Source organism: Montipora foliosa, chromosome 1, assembly GCF_036669935.1.
Source record: "Montipora foliosa isolate CH-2021 chromosome 1, ASM3666993v2, whole genome shotgun sequence".
NCBI lineage: Eukaryota > Metazoa > Cnidaria > Anthozoa > Scleractinia > Acroporidae > Montipora > Montipora foliosa.
The window spans coordinates 22,287,511-22,305,010 of NC_090869.1; the positions used below are offsets into that span (position 1 = coordinate 22,287,511).

Consider the following 17,500-nt stretch of genomic DNA (forward strand, 5'->3'; position numbering starts at 1 on the left):
GGACAACATTCACCTATTTTTAGCGTTCTAAAAACTTGTTAAAATGTTAGAATTAATTTAAAAAACCCTCGGTGTAATTAACAATTATTCTACGAGGGCGCGCTGAATATGAAGTGATAGATAACCAACGATGAGCGTAGCGCGGAGGCTTATTTCCCTTTCGTAAACGGTCGTTGCCATTTGAAACGGTCGTTTGCCATTTGAAACGGTCGATGCCATTTTTTAGCTCTGAATTACACTCATTAGGTCTAATATGAACTCAAAAGGTTGCGGTTACTTGGAGTTATGTCCCGCTGGTCATATGAGTTAGGGTTCGGGTTAGGGGTCTTTTTAGGGTGAGGGCTAAGAACCCGAGTTCGAGTCTTGAAATTTTCGGACTCTTTTTTTTCCTCCAGTTTTTCTTTTATAAATGTTTTTTTTTCCTTTTTTGTCATAATTTTGGTTAATATTTTTTCTTAGTTTGTTTCTTTTAATTTTCTTTGAAGTGAAGTGTGTAGTTGACCGTGAAATGGCATCGACCGTTTCAAATGGCAACGACCGTTCTGAGAAATGGCAACGACCGTTTACGAAAGGGAAATTTGCAGCGCCGAGTTGGTTATCATATCCAGCAACCCCGAGGGAGTAGAATAATTGTTTTATTAAAAACTCCAGGATCAACAACTCTTCCATGTTGATATTATTTGGCTTTTGTTGGCCATTTTTCTCTGAGCTGCAAAACTGTTTTCAGCTCGCTTTATTGCTGGCGCGTTCGTTGACCATATTTGATACAGCAGGTATATTAACTGATAGCCTGTGTCCGGCGAGCCAATTAAAATGCTGGAAATCTGATATCCGTAATTCAGTGCGTTTCTAGCTTTCTGATTGGTTCGCTCAATCTCGGTTATTAGCTCATGTATTGTATGACCTAATATAGAAAATGATTGCGGTTGGTTGTGAAATCAAAATAGAATAATCAAATAAAATTTGGCTTTAATTCCCAAGTGCGTTCAGAAATTTAATTAATGAACAATTATTGTTTCAGCGCTTGTTGGATCGGAGACTGGTTATGGCCAACTCGGCGCTACTCGCCTTGTTGGTTATTTACCATCTCATGGAATAATTGTTAATTATCCGAGAATTTTAGCGAGTTTCTTTCTTTTTTGTGAGGGGTAGCGGGAGACCGAGCATTTTGGAAGGAAGAATGTTCTGCGGATCAGATAAACCGAGAGGTTGTCTCAAAAATAGCCTGCATTAACCAATGTGTGCCACTCTAGTATAGAAACGGATTCCATTTATTGATTTAATGAAATTCCAAAATATGGTAAACATACGAATAAGCTACGCACGAATGTCCAACTATGATAAAACAATTTGGATTTGTTTAATTGATTTAACAAAAACCTTTCCTATTTGCTGTGTATGAAATCACCCACACTTAGTCCTCAAAATGTCAAATGTACGATCAGTTTCTCATAGAGACCAGTTAGTATTATCGCCATAAGTTTTGTTCCTACATCTTGTATTTGCATGCCGTTACAGGAATACAACAGTTGCCGGGTACTGTTTTAGAATCGCTTCGTGACCTAAAGGTGTTCACAACTGTGATGTTTTCATGGCCAAATACTCGGTGTCAATGCTGTTTGGGTTTCACTCGGATTCATGTAATGTTTTAATAACTGCCGAGTGTTTAGAGGTTATGTAATATTTGACCGCAACAGGTATTAGTATGCCTGTTTACAACGTTCGTAATTTGATCATCTGTTGAAAGATGTTGCCCAGAGAGGGGGAGAATGCCGGGAAGACGTAGGAGAGCAAGACGAGTCTCTCCTGCAACTTCCTTTATTCTGGGAAGATGTTTGCCGTTCCCTCCCACCCGAACGCCTGACTCAGGTGTAAATCAGATCAACGCGAGAGAAAGAAAGAATGTGGTTTAAAATGGACAGTAGTCTGCAATGGTGGATTTTAAAACAATTTTGGGCCAAAAGCGATCGAAAAAGCCTTCTTAACCTCATTAACCTTTAGAACAGGCCGGTTAGCGGGGCCAGCGCGTTATTCTGCAGGCTAAACCTCATAAAATGTTAAGTTAAGATTTCTACCGTTGTTGGACGGCAAAGGCTAAACCTTAGCAATTATCCTGGCCAAAACTGACTTTCCAGTAAATATTCGATTTGTTTTGAGCGGGTGTTACGACGCCATGGCACACTTGAATGTTGTGTGACTGGAACAAAAAACAGTGTCATTCGCCGATGCTTACTTATTGGCACGGAAACTAAAGATAGGGTCTTTAATAACGAGAAAGTCAGTCTGTTGTAACCACTAAAAATGTGATACACGAATTATTTTGTCAGTACACATTTGTTACTCCACTTCCAGTATCAAAACAAGTAAACACATGTGCATTAGCAGTATGTCGCGCAAACAATAAACGGATGCTGTAGATGGTCAATCTTATTATTATGCCTGATAGGGGACTGGTTTTACCGTCATGTAGGACGTAAGTGATTTTCTGTAAGTTTCTCCGCGTTGGCCCTGTTTGCCTCACTCACAGGCTTATTTCTCACCTTAGTACAATGAGGAAATGAAATATCATCTTTCAGAGGGCGGGGGTACATCGCCCTATTCTGCTACTTTGACACATTATTTATAAGAAACACTGATTGAAATCAGTATAAGCAGAAACAAAATATGTGATAACACAAGCTATAACAACTTTAATAATTCCGTTATAAATTAAAACCTAGAAAATCCCCTTCCACACCCACATTCCTATGGACAGTACTTGACATCCTCGCTGAAACAGGCTAAGTAATAATCGTGTGAGTAAGGCAAATGCGGAGAAACTTACAGAAAATCAATTATGTCCTATATGGAAAACTATTTCAGTCCCCTATCAGACATAATAATAAGATTGACCATCAACAGCATCCGGTTATTGTTGCGTGACGTACGGCTAAATTGTGGACTTGTTTTGATCCTGGAAGTAGTTTTGTACGACGTAACCTAAGACTCCGGGGTCTTAGGTCCTATGCCATAGTTTTCGTAACACCCGTTTTTGAGCCGATACGAGCACACACAGTCAGCTCAAATGGATCAATCGTCTGACATTCAAAAACGAAACCGGAATACGGTCATTTGTTTCATGACGAAATGCTCATTTTCTTTATTCCTTAAACGATAGACATCAGCGTCAGCAGTAGTTTTAGTGCTTCAGATGAAATGAAATGAAACTGAACGATCAAAAGATATCGCCTGATCATCGATATCATTAAACCTTCCTGACAGCAATTGAAGGTTATGACGTGTCTCTTCAGGTTTCAAAGGAAATAAAGTAGGAGGCTCAATTTGCTTCTTCTAAAGCCAGTTCGAATTCCAAGACCTCAGAGAGCTTTCTGAAAAGATGCACCGTGAAAGCCAAGACAAAGGACAACAGAAGCCACTCGGTCAAGGCGAATTCGAAGAGAGACATCACCAAAACTATGAGGCGGGCAAGAAGGCAGCCATTTCTTCAAGTGAGAGCAAGGATGACACAATTACTTCCTTAAATATGTTAAAGATCACGATCGAAGGTCTTTGCCCAAATTCTGAAATAACACCTCCTCTACCACCCAAGTTAATAGCACCTCCTCTACCACCCAAGAAAAGAGCATTGTCGAGCACATTTGATGAAAAGAGCAAAGTACGATCCGATGTTCCTCGACCAGTTCCTTTGCCGCGGAGGAAGTCGAACGGGCGGGCAAATTCCACAAAGTGTTCAAATGAGAACATTAACAACGATTCTGAAGATGCAATGCTACAAACAAAACAGCAGGTTGATTTCAGAGAATTTGTTCAATCAAAAAGAACTATCTCGGATGATCACGAGACTGATCCTTTCCCTGAATTACCCCCTCGACCTATATTTCTGCGGCCATCGGGAATTGACATTGCGCATGCGGAAATGGAGAGCCTCCTTGCCCAAGAGGACGATCCGCCATCGCTCCCTGCGAAAAAAGGAAAGCAAAGTTGTCGAACATCCTGCAAAAACGAGCAAGCTAGAAACGAAGACAAGCGACCATACATAGGAGGTGACAGTCCGACACCCCCACCACTACCCCCCAAAAACGAGTTTTGCAGTGGTTTGGCATACTCAGTAGTCAATGTTTCAGATTGGAGAAAGATGGAGCAGAAGTGGTTTGGGTATACTGAGGTGAAAGACAAAGAGACCTCTTTAAAGGAAGACTGTGTCTTCACAGATGATAATTATGAGGAGGTTGAAAATGACAAAGCCAAGAAAGGCACGCGACTGACATCGAGTGAAAGAAATAATGAACTCCTTCGACAAAACGAATTTGCTCAAAGTGTTGATTTGGAAGACAGTGACGACGAAAGTCATTACGAAGAAACAGAGAGCTGGCTGCAAACACCGCCCAAAGTCGAAATTTCAAGCCGGGAAGCAAAACAAAAGGAAGAAAAAAAGAGGAGGCCATTAGATACAATTTCCCGCGGCTTCAGCTCCGGTGAAAACAGTAATGAGCCCTTAAAATGCTGTGAAAAAACAAGTTACGCAGAAAAGAAGGACGTTCTTGAAAGTCCTTCAAGGAAATTATTTATCCGGAGGAAAGAACAAAAAGAAGAAGAAAAGACGATCCCATCAGCTCGACATTTCCGCAACATTGGCGCCTCAAAGTGTTTCGGAAAAGCAGGTCACGCAGGGGCGCGCCCAATTGGATGGATATCGAGCCGTAATGAAGAGGATTTCATGGACATTAACGACATCGACCACTTTTTGAAAATACAGAAAAAACTGGGTAGAGCACTTTCTGAGGTGGAAGATCTCAAAAAGCGAGTTAGGCAAGAAGAAGATTTAACAAAAGAAGAAACAACTTCTTTGCTCAACGGTAATAATAGAACAGACGGAACCACGAGGAAGCCAGAAACACGTAATGGTATGAAGCCGGATAATGGTGAAACTGAAGCCACTATTGAAGCGCCTTCAACCATGTCTTTCAAAACATTGAAACAGAAAACCCAAAATGAACCAGGGATCAAAGATAACTTGGCACTGAAGATGGTGGGAGAGGAAGAGGCACAGACATTACCCTCACCTATAGATAACGTTTCTGGAAAAGAAGCATCAATTGACGAGGAAACTGGTAAAGTAGCATCGAACGATGACAACGAATACGTGGAGTATTTTGAAAGATCATACGTCAATCAGGAGATCTTAATAAAAACCGACTCCGGTTACCAGGTTAACGAACCAGCACAACGAAAAACGCACGAAGACGAAGAAGATACACTATACTACAACACCGTCTGCGCTGCTAATTTGAGGCATAGTCATAAAATATGAGGTAAACTTTCCACACATTACGCTATTGCTATAGGTTTGGAGCTTTTTCGTAGTGCGCACTCTCAGAGCACGAAGCTCTTTGTCTTGCCGTTAGTCCTTCTATCGCAGTCGTAACGGCCATGATGTAAGAAAAACGGAGAAACAGTTTTGAACCAGTATTGCAACATGCATGGAGAAGCACAAGGTGGTTTGGCGGGCGTAACTAATCGAAGCTCCACCAAATTTTTAAATCAGTTTTATTTTTGAACGAGGCAAATGTAAAGTAGCCTGCGAACGCAGACCTATTTCCGGCGTTCGTTTCTCCGACCGCCGGAAATACTATTTCACAAGTGAAAAAAACTTTAACATATGAAGAGCCTCGGATTGGTCCCGGGGGATGGGTCTCTATCGATTCGAATCGATGCTTCAGCGCCCTTTTTTCCGGCGTCAGCAACAATGCCTGCTTTTTCACAATTAGTATTACTATATACTATTGATGAAAGACGAGATGGTAGGTAGTCGTAGTGTGTTGAGCCCAATTGGCTACAATCCGTCATACAAGTTCGCTTAGCTACATGTAAAACTCTAAATTTTCATCATTCAGTTTTCTAGTTTGTGAAACAATAAGATATTACTGATACGTCGCAGTCCGATGTATTGAGTGAGGCTACGTAAGAGCAATATTTTATTCTTGCAGTTTACAGCATCGGAAGCTGTCTTAAAAAAAGCATTTTCTAAGTACAATATCCATAAAAAGTTATTTTCAGCTTAAGAGAAGCGGAGGATTTTATTCACAATCGTGATCGATGGTAATAATCTAGTTCTCCGAGATAAAGTGGAATAAATTGCATCAAAAAAACTCTTTTTCGACCTTGTTCGAAATAGGATCTAAATTTAGTACTAATCGTTTGGCTCATTAAGGTTTGTTTATGTTTGGCGAAATGCTTAATGGTTTCTGTGAATCGTTTTTCGTCGGGTCTTGATCCATCCAATCAATCATATCATGTTAATCTAGGGTGTGCCAGAACAATAGAATCTATTATATAGATGATGTTTTTCGGAAGTGTTTTTTTGACACAACCTTGAACTAACAAAGTTCCCTAAAGATCTGTCACATCACGAGCTAGTACGTCTGTGATTTCTAATTTTAGCGTGATTCCTATTCGCTGGCTCTGATTCAAGAGAACAATGTTTTTCTACTCAATATAGTTTCATATGGACTTTAATACAGGTCTGTTTCGTAGACCAACAAGGAGTTGGACCACTCAGCAGTTAAATTCCATGTACACTGTAGCATCGCTGGGGTTTATATACATCAGTAGCGTGATCGTTACAAGATTCAAACTTGAAAAACAATAGTAAAAAAGCATTTGTAAATTTATGATTGGTTGTTGAGGATGCGATTGAACCTAAGGAGAAAATTTCGCTTGTGCCTGAAAGTCGATACGAGTTCATTACGTTTGTTGAGCGTTGCCATGTCCGGTTTATATAGAATATAGAATTTCTCGGTACTACATAGATTACATCGTTTAGTAAGGTTGCTATAAGATTTGGCCTTGGCTCCAGTGATGCTACAGTGTACATGGAATTTAACTGATGAGTGGTCCAACTCCTTGTTGGTCTACGAAACAGACCTGTATTAAAGTCCATATGAAACTATATTTAGTAGAAAAACATTGTTATTACCGCTCCATTATTGTTGAGCACTATTCTGGATTTATCAGTGTGGAACTCACCTGAAGTTATATATATATAGATAGATATATATACACCCGTTTTCAAAAACGTTGCAATTTCAAAGTATATATGATATATATATGCCTTTTGTTTTCTCATCAGAGAGGTGTTTAATAAAAAAACAATAGGGGTCATTTTTACAAAAGGAAAGAATAGCTGCTGTCAAACCTTTTGAAGGCTTTGTTTGAATTTCACCAGTTTACCTCTTTCTAGTATCTTAACATCTGTACGCTGGAAACTCAGTGTTATTTTTTCCTAACTGAAAGAACTGCTTGGGTTATGAAGATGGTGATTACTGGTCAGTTCTTTTCCGAATTACCTTGAAGAACGGAGCAGTTTCGCCACATGTCTCAACTTAAAGGCCAAAAAAAAAAGAAAAAAAGAAAGTTGAACGTAAATTACTTTTGGAGAAAGTTAAGTTGTAGGAGGTTTTCACATGACGTCATCGCCGCCACGTCGGTGGACGAAAACAAAAGATCTCTCATTAGCTTCTTTTGTTCGTCCACCAGAAGTCGTACTGTTCTCTATTTTGTTACTGGTGTCTCTAGAGTTTGGTTGAAAACCTCCTATATTTCATTACTTATGGCTTGATCTTTCCGTTTTGAAAGGTGTCTAACGAGTTCATAATTGGATAATGTTTGTTGGGAATATTGTCTTCGCAATTCACTTTGTTCTTGTCTTTCATATACCGGATCCGAAATAATTAATGTCCATAAAACAAAAGAACAACGTGAACATAATAATACCGAATTAGCAAGGCCTAATTGGAATAACAATAATTCTTTTGTCCTCCACCATTTTAGTCCAGTATATGAAAGTCTACCCAAAACACTTCTTGTTTGCGATTTCTTGTCATCTCGACAAAGCCACGAGTTATTGTCAGCCTCCTGATGCAATAGCGAGGAAGCATGAGTAGCACTTTACTCATTGTTTCGCTTTTAATTCTTCTCGATTTCGGCCTTGCTGGCATGAACCCCGTGTACATGGTGAATCATTCAAGGCTTAAATGACTTCAATGAGTCATAAATTTTGCTTGGTTCGGAGGTTGTTTTGTTGGCGGGTTTACAGACCACACCTCTTTGTGATAGCTACCCGTAAAATCTTAGTTCCCGTAATGAACCTTTAAAAAAATTAGGATTAAAGAGCTCCCGGTTGAATCAATTAAATACTGTTCCATTTCCCTCAAACAGCTTGTGGGATTTTTCTCGTCAATTTTTAAAATATTATTTTTGTTAATAGAAAAACGCATTGTTCCTTCAGCATGAATACACATGCTTCGTGTCTCACCTTCTGACGAGAAAACAAAAGGTACATATATATTATACATACTTTGAAATTGCAACGCTTTTGAAAACGGGTGTATATATATATATATATATATATCCAGTAAAATTTGTCAGATCCCCAAAAAAACCTGATGAAGGCGGGTATTGGCCAGCCAAAACATCGCGCGCGCAGAAGTCCCCTCTAACACCACGGCTGTCTTTTTCTTGTTGTTCTTGGAAAACGTATAGTCTCGTCAAGTGAGTTGCTTTTAGCCAAAGAAATCAACGCCTTAACTGTCCATTTAGCTGCACCGAACAAAGTAAAGCGAGTAATTACTCGCATGGCTACAATCATTAACAAAGAAGAGATAACATGGATTTTTCAACAATTTAACATTTCAGTCGGTTTATCCCAATATCACTGAGATGTAAAAATTTCTTGTATAGGATCCTTTCATTCGCTTTCGCTTTATGTTTAGCCTTTGCGAGATCGTAGGCTCGTGTGTTCACAAGATGAAGATGAAGATGTTTATATTTTCAAATAAAACTTCTCCCTAGGGGTTATCGCACATAGTTTTTAACCAATAAAATCCCCGCTTCCTAATTAATCGGAACACCTGAAATTCTTTGTGCATTTTGTTGCACCGAAAAAAAGTCAACCGAGATTATAACTCGGATACCTTTCAGGTATTCCGAGTAAAAAGCTGGTTTCGCGAAAGGGTTCATAATTCAGTTATAAGACATCTTTTATGCAGTTGAGTCAAAATCAAAGGAGAACTGTAAAGAAGTCCAAAGAACCAGGTGAAAATAATCGCCAACCGGTGTTTTCGGCTCCTTTAAACTTCTTTACGAGGTTGTTAAAGCTTATGAAGTACCAGAGCATAGCCATTTATGTACCAGTCAATCAAAGCTTCCATATCCCCCCCCCCCCCCCCGGGCGTACGACGCCTTTTCCTGGTCGGAGGGAGGGAATTTGATCATCTTAGTCTTCCCGGGGGCGGGGCATTTGATCACCACTCATAGGGGGTGGGCAATTTGATCGCTAGCCTCAATGTCATGTTACGTTTCCACGCGGGTTGATAAGATTGCGAATTGTGGCGGATTGGTTGAAAACCAAAGGCCTACACAAGCTTTGTTCCGTATTTGAAGGTATTAAGAACCATTTGATATATCTTTGAATATATAAATATATTAATTTGTATTTACAATATAAACAATAATTAAATACAATACCGACGTCGCCTGATACGATTTATAGAGGTCAATTGCTTTGACCAAACCGGCGTATTTATGAATATTTTAATACATTTGTGACGATTGATATGTAGGTGTATAAATAATGGTATGAATACATGGAATGTATTTAAGTGTTGTTGCATGAAACGCCGTAAAACTTGTGCATTCAGTTTATAAAAATGATTTTGGCCGCTGCTCGTGAAATAGTAGCGAGTTCATCGACGATGTTTGACTTGATGTGTTTATATGAAATATGCCCTGGGCATATGCCCTGCCCTGCCCTGCCCTGCCAAGAATCTTTTCTTCAGTTTTTTATAATATTGGATGCGAAGCATTTGCTATATTTTGTTCAACAACTGACGGCGTCTCAGCCTGACGCCGTCTCGGGGGAGCAGGGTTGGCGCAGTGGTGAGAGCACTCGCCTCCCACCAATGTGGCCCAGGTTCGATTCCCGTACCCGACGCCATAAGTGGGTTGAGTTTGTGTTGGTTCCCTTCTCTACTTCGAGGGTTTTTCTCCGGGTTCTACGGTTTTTCCCCCTCACAAAAAACCAGCATATAGCTGATTCCAGCTGGCTGTAAGCTGTGCTCCAAGGTCATACATTGACCGTATAGCGGCTGCCAGGTGCGCCATTGTATGCTTTCGGTTCGACCTCGTTGATCTGAGTCGTTGCTGTACTTTGCGACGGCGATTACCCGTGACCATTATTCATGTGCGAGTGAAACTTGAGATTCCTTATGCTGAATTATTCAAGAATTGGCAAACACGCGTGCCTCGTGGCATGTGGGGCCTTGGTTCTCTTTGGTATTGTCTATTAAGTAAGAGATAAATACCGAGGAGGGAGGTATTAATCCATACACATCCCATGATGAAGCATTTGAACGGCTTTTTGGCCCGGGGAGGGGGATTTGAACAAACTTTTTCCAAAAATTCAAATGCCCGGGGGGATATTGAAGCTTCGATTTTACTAGCTAGGAAAGAATGAATTCGCGTTTGATTCTTATTGTGAAGGGATGCTTCACTGTTCACTCAACTTTGTTAAGACAGCTATCGAGCGGTTTCAACCCCGTCTTTAACATTTAAGTAATGGTCCGGCTAAGAAGCAGGCAGCCCAGCGGCAAAAGTACTTAGAAGCTGCTGCTCCAATCGAGGCATCTGATTGGCTAATATCGGAAAATGTCGAAAAAAGATGAGAAAAAAATGAAAAAAAAGCCTTTTTTGGATTTCTTCTTCCCCATGCCCTTGATCTCTGTCTCTCGGCCAAATTTGGGCATTGTTCTATGCGCCATTCGCCAATCGGCAAATGGCGCATAGAATCTTGACGATATTTACAAACATAGTTTTTGAAGGCATAATGATTTGTTCTACGAAACAGAATCTAATTTTTTAGACGGCAAGTCGATTACATTTTTCATTGAAATTCAAATTTCGCGCTTTTAGCTGCTTACACCAATGGGAACAGCCGAACTTAATTTGATTAAAAATGTTGGCACATTTTAACTAACCGACGCTATTGCCGCGGGCTATTGTTTTTCTGCCTGCTTCTTAGCCGGACCATTACTTAATAGCCTTCAGCTCTTAAATATGTTGCAAGTAAACTTATAGGTATTGAATATAACCAATAGAATGATGAAATAATAACAAACTAAAAGAGCAGTAGTTTGCCTTAGGTGAAAACAGTTGTTACTGTCCACGGCAATCTTAGCAATCTCACGGCCTTCTCCATTACTAATACGAGTGGACCTGCGAACTTGGCGGATCAACGAGCAAATGCCTCGTTGCATTCATTTTCAACAAACATAGCACCTTAGTCTTCCAGTGAGCAATGGCTCGGTGACACATGTTGAGGACTGCAACAGCCAACGAGTATCAATCCCGTCGGAACGAAGAAAAGTCGAAGACTCTTTCAGCGTATTACGTTGCGGCAGTACTTCGGAAAGTGAAGCGTCGGAAAATCGATATTGTTTATTGCCATATCGAAATGAATTCAACTAAGTGAGTGAAAATTGACATATCTTGACTGCAAACGAAAGTCGTTTATACGCTTCACGTATCCACGACTAAAAATTGTTGTCTTAAATCATTGAATTGTTTCAATGTATTAAATACAACTGCCAGCTTTAAAAGTTGTGCGAACATTACTCATTATTATTCCATTATTACGCCATTTTACCATATTTGGTCAAGAGAACGCGCAAAATATGAGACGGTAATACACTGTCGTGTCCCGGTTTGACCGGTTTAGAACAGAGCAAATACGGACGGAACAGGAGATTTTCAATGAAAGAAATTGTTTTCAACACGATACAAAGCCTGAGAATTTTGCTTGTCATCGCTTGTCTCTCGTCATTTCGCTTATACAATCAAATTTTGGGACATTTGGCTGGCTTTCTGTGCTGTTTACATCGTTCGCAAGCGTCCTGGGGGGGGGGGGGGGGAAGGCGGTTGTTCGAAAGCCGATTAACGCTAATCCCAGATTAAAAAGTAACCAAGGAGTTTATTTCTCTACTCCCAAATGCTTTTCACCGCTGATATTTGGCAAAACTTTACATTAGAAGAAGTCAATCTTGAAAAACAAAAGTAAGCAAAAGAAACTTTCACCAAAAAGTTGAAAACATAAAACAAAAGTTTGCGCTAATCCTGGATTAAGTTAATCGGCTTTCGAACAACCGGGCCCAGCTGAAGGACAGATGATGCATCTTTTAGAAACACTCTTACCAGATAAAATTGAATCAAAATAACACCTTTTTGTAGTGGAATAATAAACCTCTTATTCGATGGTTTAACATATAATACTCGCGGACATTTTGCTCATTGCTGGTATTTTTCCGAGCCCCGCGGGCGAGGAAAAATACAACGCAACTCGCAAAATTGAATAGGCATCACCGTAGTAACGACACAAGTTCAAGGCGGAAGCAAGCGTATGACCTTGAACACTTTGATTTGATTTTGACATTTCCCACTGTGCAGCAACCAATCAGAAGCGACAAGAAACCACAAACCAATTACCGTTAGTGGTTGCGCGCGTGATTGGCTTTTTATTTTCGATTACTTGAAACACAAACATTCACAAGTATTTCGAGTGTTAGGGGTTTTCGGATTTTCACAGTAAAAGGGATCGACGAAGCACTCATAACCTCATAAAAATGTTAGATTATTGATGATGATGATGATGATGATGATTCTACCGTTGTTGGACGACGAAGACTACACTTTAGCAATAGGCCTTTTGCAACTAACGATCACATGGTACAAAATCCGCCATGCTGGAGGGCAAGCTCATTAATACTCCCCCACTGGAACATTAAAACAAAGGTAAGTCAAGCTTGAATGGCTCAGGTCTCTTTGTTTTAATGTCCCAGTGGGGAAATAATAATGAGCTTGCCCTCCAGCATGGCGGATTTTGTACCATGTGATCGTTAGTTGCAAAAGGCCTATTAGGGAGCTAAAGCAACGACAACGGCGACGGCAACGAGAACGTCACAAATTTCCATATTTAGTGGGTAAAAACAATAGCTTTGCACGCCCCGCACGTGCGTTTTTCACTTTTGTCCATTTCGTTGCCGTCGTCAGCAAAACAACAACGTGAAATAGCCAAGTTTTTGGTTTTATGAAGAACGTCAGCACTTGAGGATAAATTTTCATTTTCTCTCCTAAAATGGAGTGCCATTCCGACTGTTGTCATCTTTGAGGAATTACCACACCCTTGTCATATTAAAAACGTTGAAATAGTCTCGAAGCGATTAAAATAACGCAAACTTATATTTTGAGATGACGTGCTCGTTGAGGTCGCCGTTGTCGGAACATCATGGTTGGCCGCCAGGGAAGATGACATGACGAGCCAAAAGAGGTAAGGCCACACAGTAGGTTCGGAAATTGAAGGCGCGTTTACACAACAGAGGAAAAATGGCACGGGTCCGATGAAAAGTGAAACGGTTCCATTCATTTTTGTAAAGAAACATTGAACTTTTATCCATTCTGATACGGGACCATAAGCGCCTATGGTCCCGTAGCGGAACTGATAAAAGTTCACTGTTTCTTTACAAAAATGATTGGAACCGTCCCACTTTTTATCGGACCCGTGCCATTTTTCCTCTGTCGTGTAAACGCGCCTTAAGACGATTCTAGAAAGTTCTTTGTTTCTTGACCGAATTCTCATTTTCCTTGTTTTCCTTTTTTGCTGAAACTTTATACAACAGGGCCGGAAGTAGGTTTAGTGTTTCGGCTGAAAGGAAGCGGAAAATCAATTCGGCTTCCCGGGATCGGCCGATTATCGACATCCTTGAGCCAACGATACTACTCTTCGCGCTTCAAAACGACTCGGCAATTCGGCTTCTAAAGCCAGTTCCAAGACCTCAGAGAGCTTTCTTAAAGATACACCGTGAAAACCAAGACAAAGGACAACAGAAGCCAAAACTATGAGGCGGACAACTGAGAAGTCTGCCTCAAGTGAAGGCATTGATGACATTAATGCTTCCTTAAGTACGTTAAACATCACAGCCAAAGGTCTTTGCCAAAAATCTCAAATAACAAAGAACGAAATGGTAGTACCTCCTCTACCACCCAAGAAAAGAACATTGTCAAACCAAGACAAGGGACAACAGAAGCCGATTAACCAAGGCGAAATCGAAAAAAGACATCACCAAAACTATCAGGTGGGCAAGAAGGCAGCTTCAAGTGAAAGTATTGATGACATTAATTCTTCCTTGAGTACTTTAAAAATCATAGCCGAAGGTCTTTACCAAAATTCTGAAATAAAAAGCAACGGAATGGAAGTACTTCCTCTTCCACACATGAAAAGAGCATTGTCAAGCACATTAGACGAAACGAGCAAAGTACGATCCGATGTTCCTCGACCAGTTCCTTTGCCGCGGAGAAAGCGTTTGAACTGGCGGGCAAATTCCACAACGAGTTCACAGGAAAACCTTGACAACGATTATAGAGATGTAATGCTACAATCAGAACAGCAGGTTGATTCTAGAGGATTTGTTCAATTGCAAAGAACCTCCTCGGAAGATCACGACAAAAAGCCTTCCCCTGAACTACCCCCTCGACCTATATTTCTGCGGCCATTGCAAATTGACAGTAAGGAAATGGAGAGCCTCCTTGCCCGAGAAGACGATCCGCCATCGCTTCCTCCGAAAAAAGAAAAACAGAGACCTTGGACGTCCTGCCAAAAAGAGCAAGCTAAAAAAGAAAGGCGACCGTGCATAGCAGATGACTGTCCGCCGCCCTCACCACTACTCCCTAAAAACGATTTTTGCAGCGGCTTGGCATACTCAGTAGTCAATGTTTCAGACTGGAGAAAGATGGAGCAGAAGTGGTTTGGGTATACTGAGGTGAAAGACTGCGTCATCATAGATCATACTTATGAGGAGGTTGAAAATGACAAAGCCACCAAAACTGAGGTGAAAGACGGTGTCATCATAGATCATACTTATGAGGAGGTTGAAAATGACAAAGCCACCAAAGGCACGCCACTGGAATCCAGTGAAAGAAATAATGAACTCCTTCGACCAAACGAATTTGCTCAAAATGTTGATTTGGCAGGTAGTGACGACGAAGGTCATTACGAAGATATGGAGAGCTGGCTGCAAACACCGCCCAAAGTGAAATTTTCGAGCCGGAGAAGGCCATTAGATACAACTTCACGAAGCTTCAACTCCAGTGAAAACAGCAATGGCCGCTTTAAATGCTCTGCAGAAACAGGTTACGAACAAAAGAAGGATGCTTTTAAAATGTCTTTAAGGAAATTCACGAGCCGGAGGAAAGAACAAAAAGACGAAGAAAAGGTTATCCCATCAGCTCGACATTTTCGCAACATTGGCGCCTCAAAGTGTTTCGGAAAAGCAGGTCACAAAGGAGCGCGCCCAATCGGATGGATATCGAGCCGTAATGAAGAGGATTTCATGGACATTAACGACATCGACCATTATTTGAAAATGAAGAAAAAACTGCATAGAGCACTTTCCGAGTTGGAACATTTCAAAAAGCGACTTGGGCAAGAAGAAGATTTAACAAAAGAAAAAACTTCTTTGCTCAACGGTAATAATAGACCAGACGGAACCACCAGGAAGCCGGAAACACGTAATGATATGAAGCCTAATAATTGTGAAACGGAAGCCACTATTCACTTGCCTTCAAGCATGTCTTTTAAAAAATTGAAACAGAAAACCCAAAACGAATCAGGGATCAAAGATAACTTTGCACTGAAGATGGTGGGAGAGGAAGAGGCACAAACATTACCCTCACCTATAGATAACGTCTCCGGAAAAGAAGCATCAATTGACGAGGAAATTGGTAAAGTATCTTCGAACGATGACAAAGAATACGTGGAGTATATTGAAAGATCATACGTCAATCAGGAGATCTTAATAAAAACCGACTCCGGTTACCAGGTTAACGAAACAGCACAACGAAAAACGCACGAAGACGACGTTTCTGGAAAAAAAGCATCAGTTCAGGAGGAAATTGAAACTGGTAAGTTAGCGCCGAACGATGACAACGAATACGTGGAGTATTTTGAAAGATCATACGTCAATCAGGAGATTTTAATCAAAAGCGAGTCCAGTTACCAGGTTAAAACTGGCGACGATGAACAAGCACAAAGAAAAACGTACAACGATAAAGAAGATACACGTACACCATACTACAACATCGTCCGCGTTGATTCCGGATCTCGCTATTTGCACCTTGAACATTTTAACGACTCGTACGAAGATCAAGTGCATTATGATATAATTATGAGAAGTGTATCGACGTAACAAAGAGCAATCGCTCATGACGCTCATCAACAAAATTAACTAAATTGTACAAAACCAATTTTACTAATGACAGTTACTTACTAATGTTTCTTTAATTCTCGTTCGCTAAGTAAACCGCCTTGTGGTCGAAGAAGAAAGCTTACAGCCTACCGATGGTTATATTTTCTGATAAATGTACATTCTACCTTTTAAAACCCATCAAATCACTCAGGACAACGCAGAAAAAAGTAGGGGAGTGAACTTTATTTATCTGGCTGTCCATAAAATGAATTTTCGAAAAGAAACATCGCAATTTGAAATTTTTATGGAACATTGTCCTCGATCAGTTGAATCGGCCGTTTCAATTGTCTCAAAATCTCGCATCCTTAGGGTTGTCTGCCTGTGCAGAAATAAACAAATACCGCTAATTTCGCTCACCTTTCTGCTAATTCCTTTATATAAGGAATATAAATAGACATCTCGTATTCACGAACACTACGAAAATTCTATACAAATGGTTATCCGTTTTATTTTAGAGAGTATTTCTAACATTATCTGGTAACGCTGAATGGGAGAATTTCACCGTCCCGTTTCTTCAAAAAAGACAACATATAGAACGTTATTTTGAAGGAAAATGTGATGTGAGAAATCTGCGATAGGTACGCAATACCCTGGCCACATCTCGTTTTGACATGATTATCCTAACTGTATCTAAGGACAGAATACGTTTATTTGTTTGAAAAAAAGGAGAAACTACTCGAGCCTCTCTAAGTCCACCATGTAATGCACCTATCAATGTTAAGGTGCTGGGGGCAGGGGGGGGGGGGGGGGCATAGGCGGGGGATTTGAACTCAGATCAGTTTTTCTGTTCAAATGCCCGGCCCCAGGGAAGTCATCCTGGGTCAAAAAAGTGCAAATTCCTCACCACAGGGGCATTATTGTTGGTCAAAGGACTGCAAATTCCCCAGCCCCAGCTTCCTCCCAAAAATGCATAGGTAAAAAAGAAAAGCAAAAATAGGGACAGAAATTATACATTTTATTTTTTAAAACGTAACAAAGCAATGACTTTAAAATTTTGAGGACTGTCTCAACTGATACTACTAAACAAGGCAGTACAACAGGGAAATTCTGGTATCTTTTCATGAACTGTTATGCTACTTTTGTTTACCTTAGGTCCGTTTCAAACGTCGAACTTTTCATGGGCCGAATCTAATGCAAATGAGCGAAAA

The 17,500-nt window shown here is 40.5% G+C and overlaps 1 protein-coding gene across 1 annotated transcript; it reads left to right on the forward strand.

Annotated features, from left to right (window-relative positions):
• The first annotated feature begins 13,300 nt into the window (after nt 1-13,300).
• LOC137993475 (uncharacterized) lies at nt 13,301-17,040 on the forward strand. The gene is made up of 2 exons (XM_068839358.1): nt 13,301-13,378; nt 13,728-17,040. The coding sequence occupies exon 2, from the start codon at nt 13,947-13,949 to the stop codon at nt 16,290-16,292; it is 2,346 nt and encodes a 781-aa protein (XP_068695459.1). The 5' UTR covers nt 13,301-13,378; nt 13,728-13,946; the 3' UTR covers nt 16,293-17,040.
• Nucleotides 17,041-17,500: the final 460 nt, after the last annotated feature.

Excerpts from the sequence above, each read along its gene's own strand:
- LOC137993475 (XM_068839358.1), top strand. The coding sequence starts at position 13,947 with ATGAGGCGGACAACTGAGAAGTCTGCCTCAAGTGAAGGCATTGATGAC.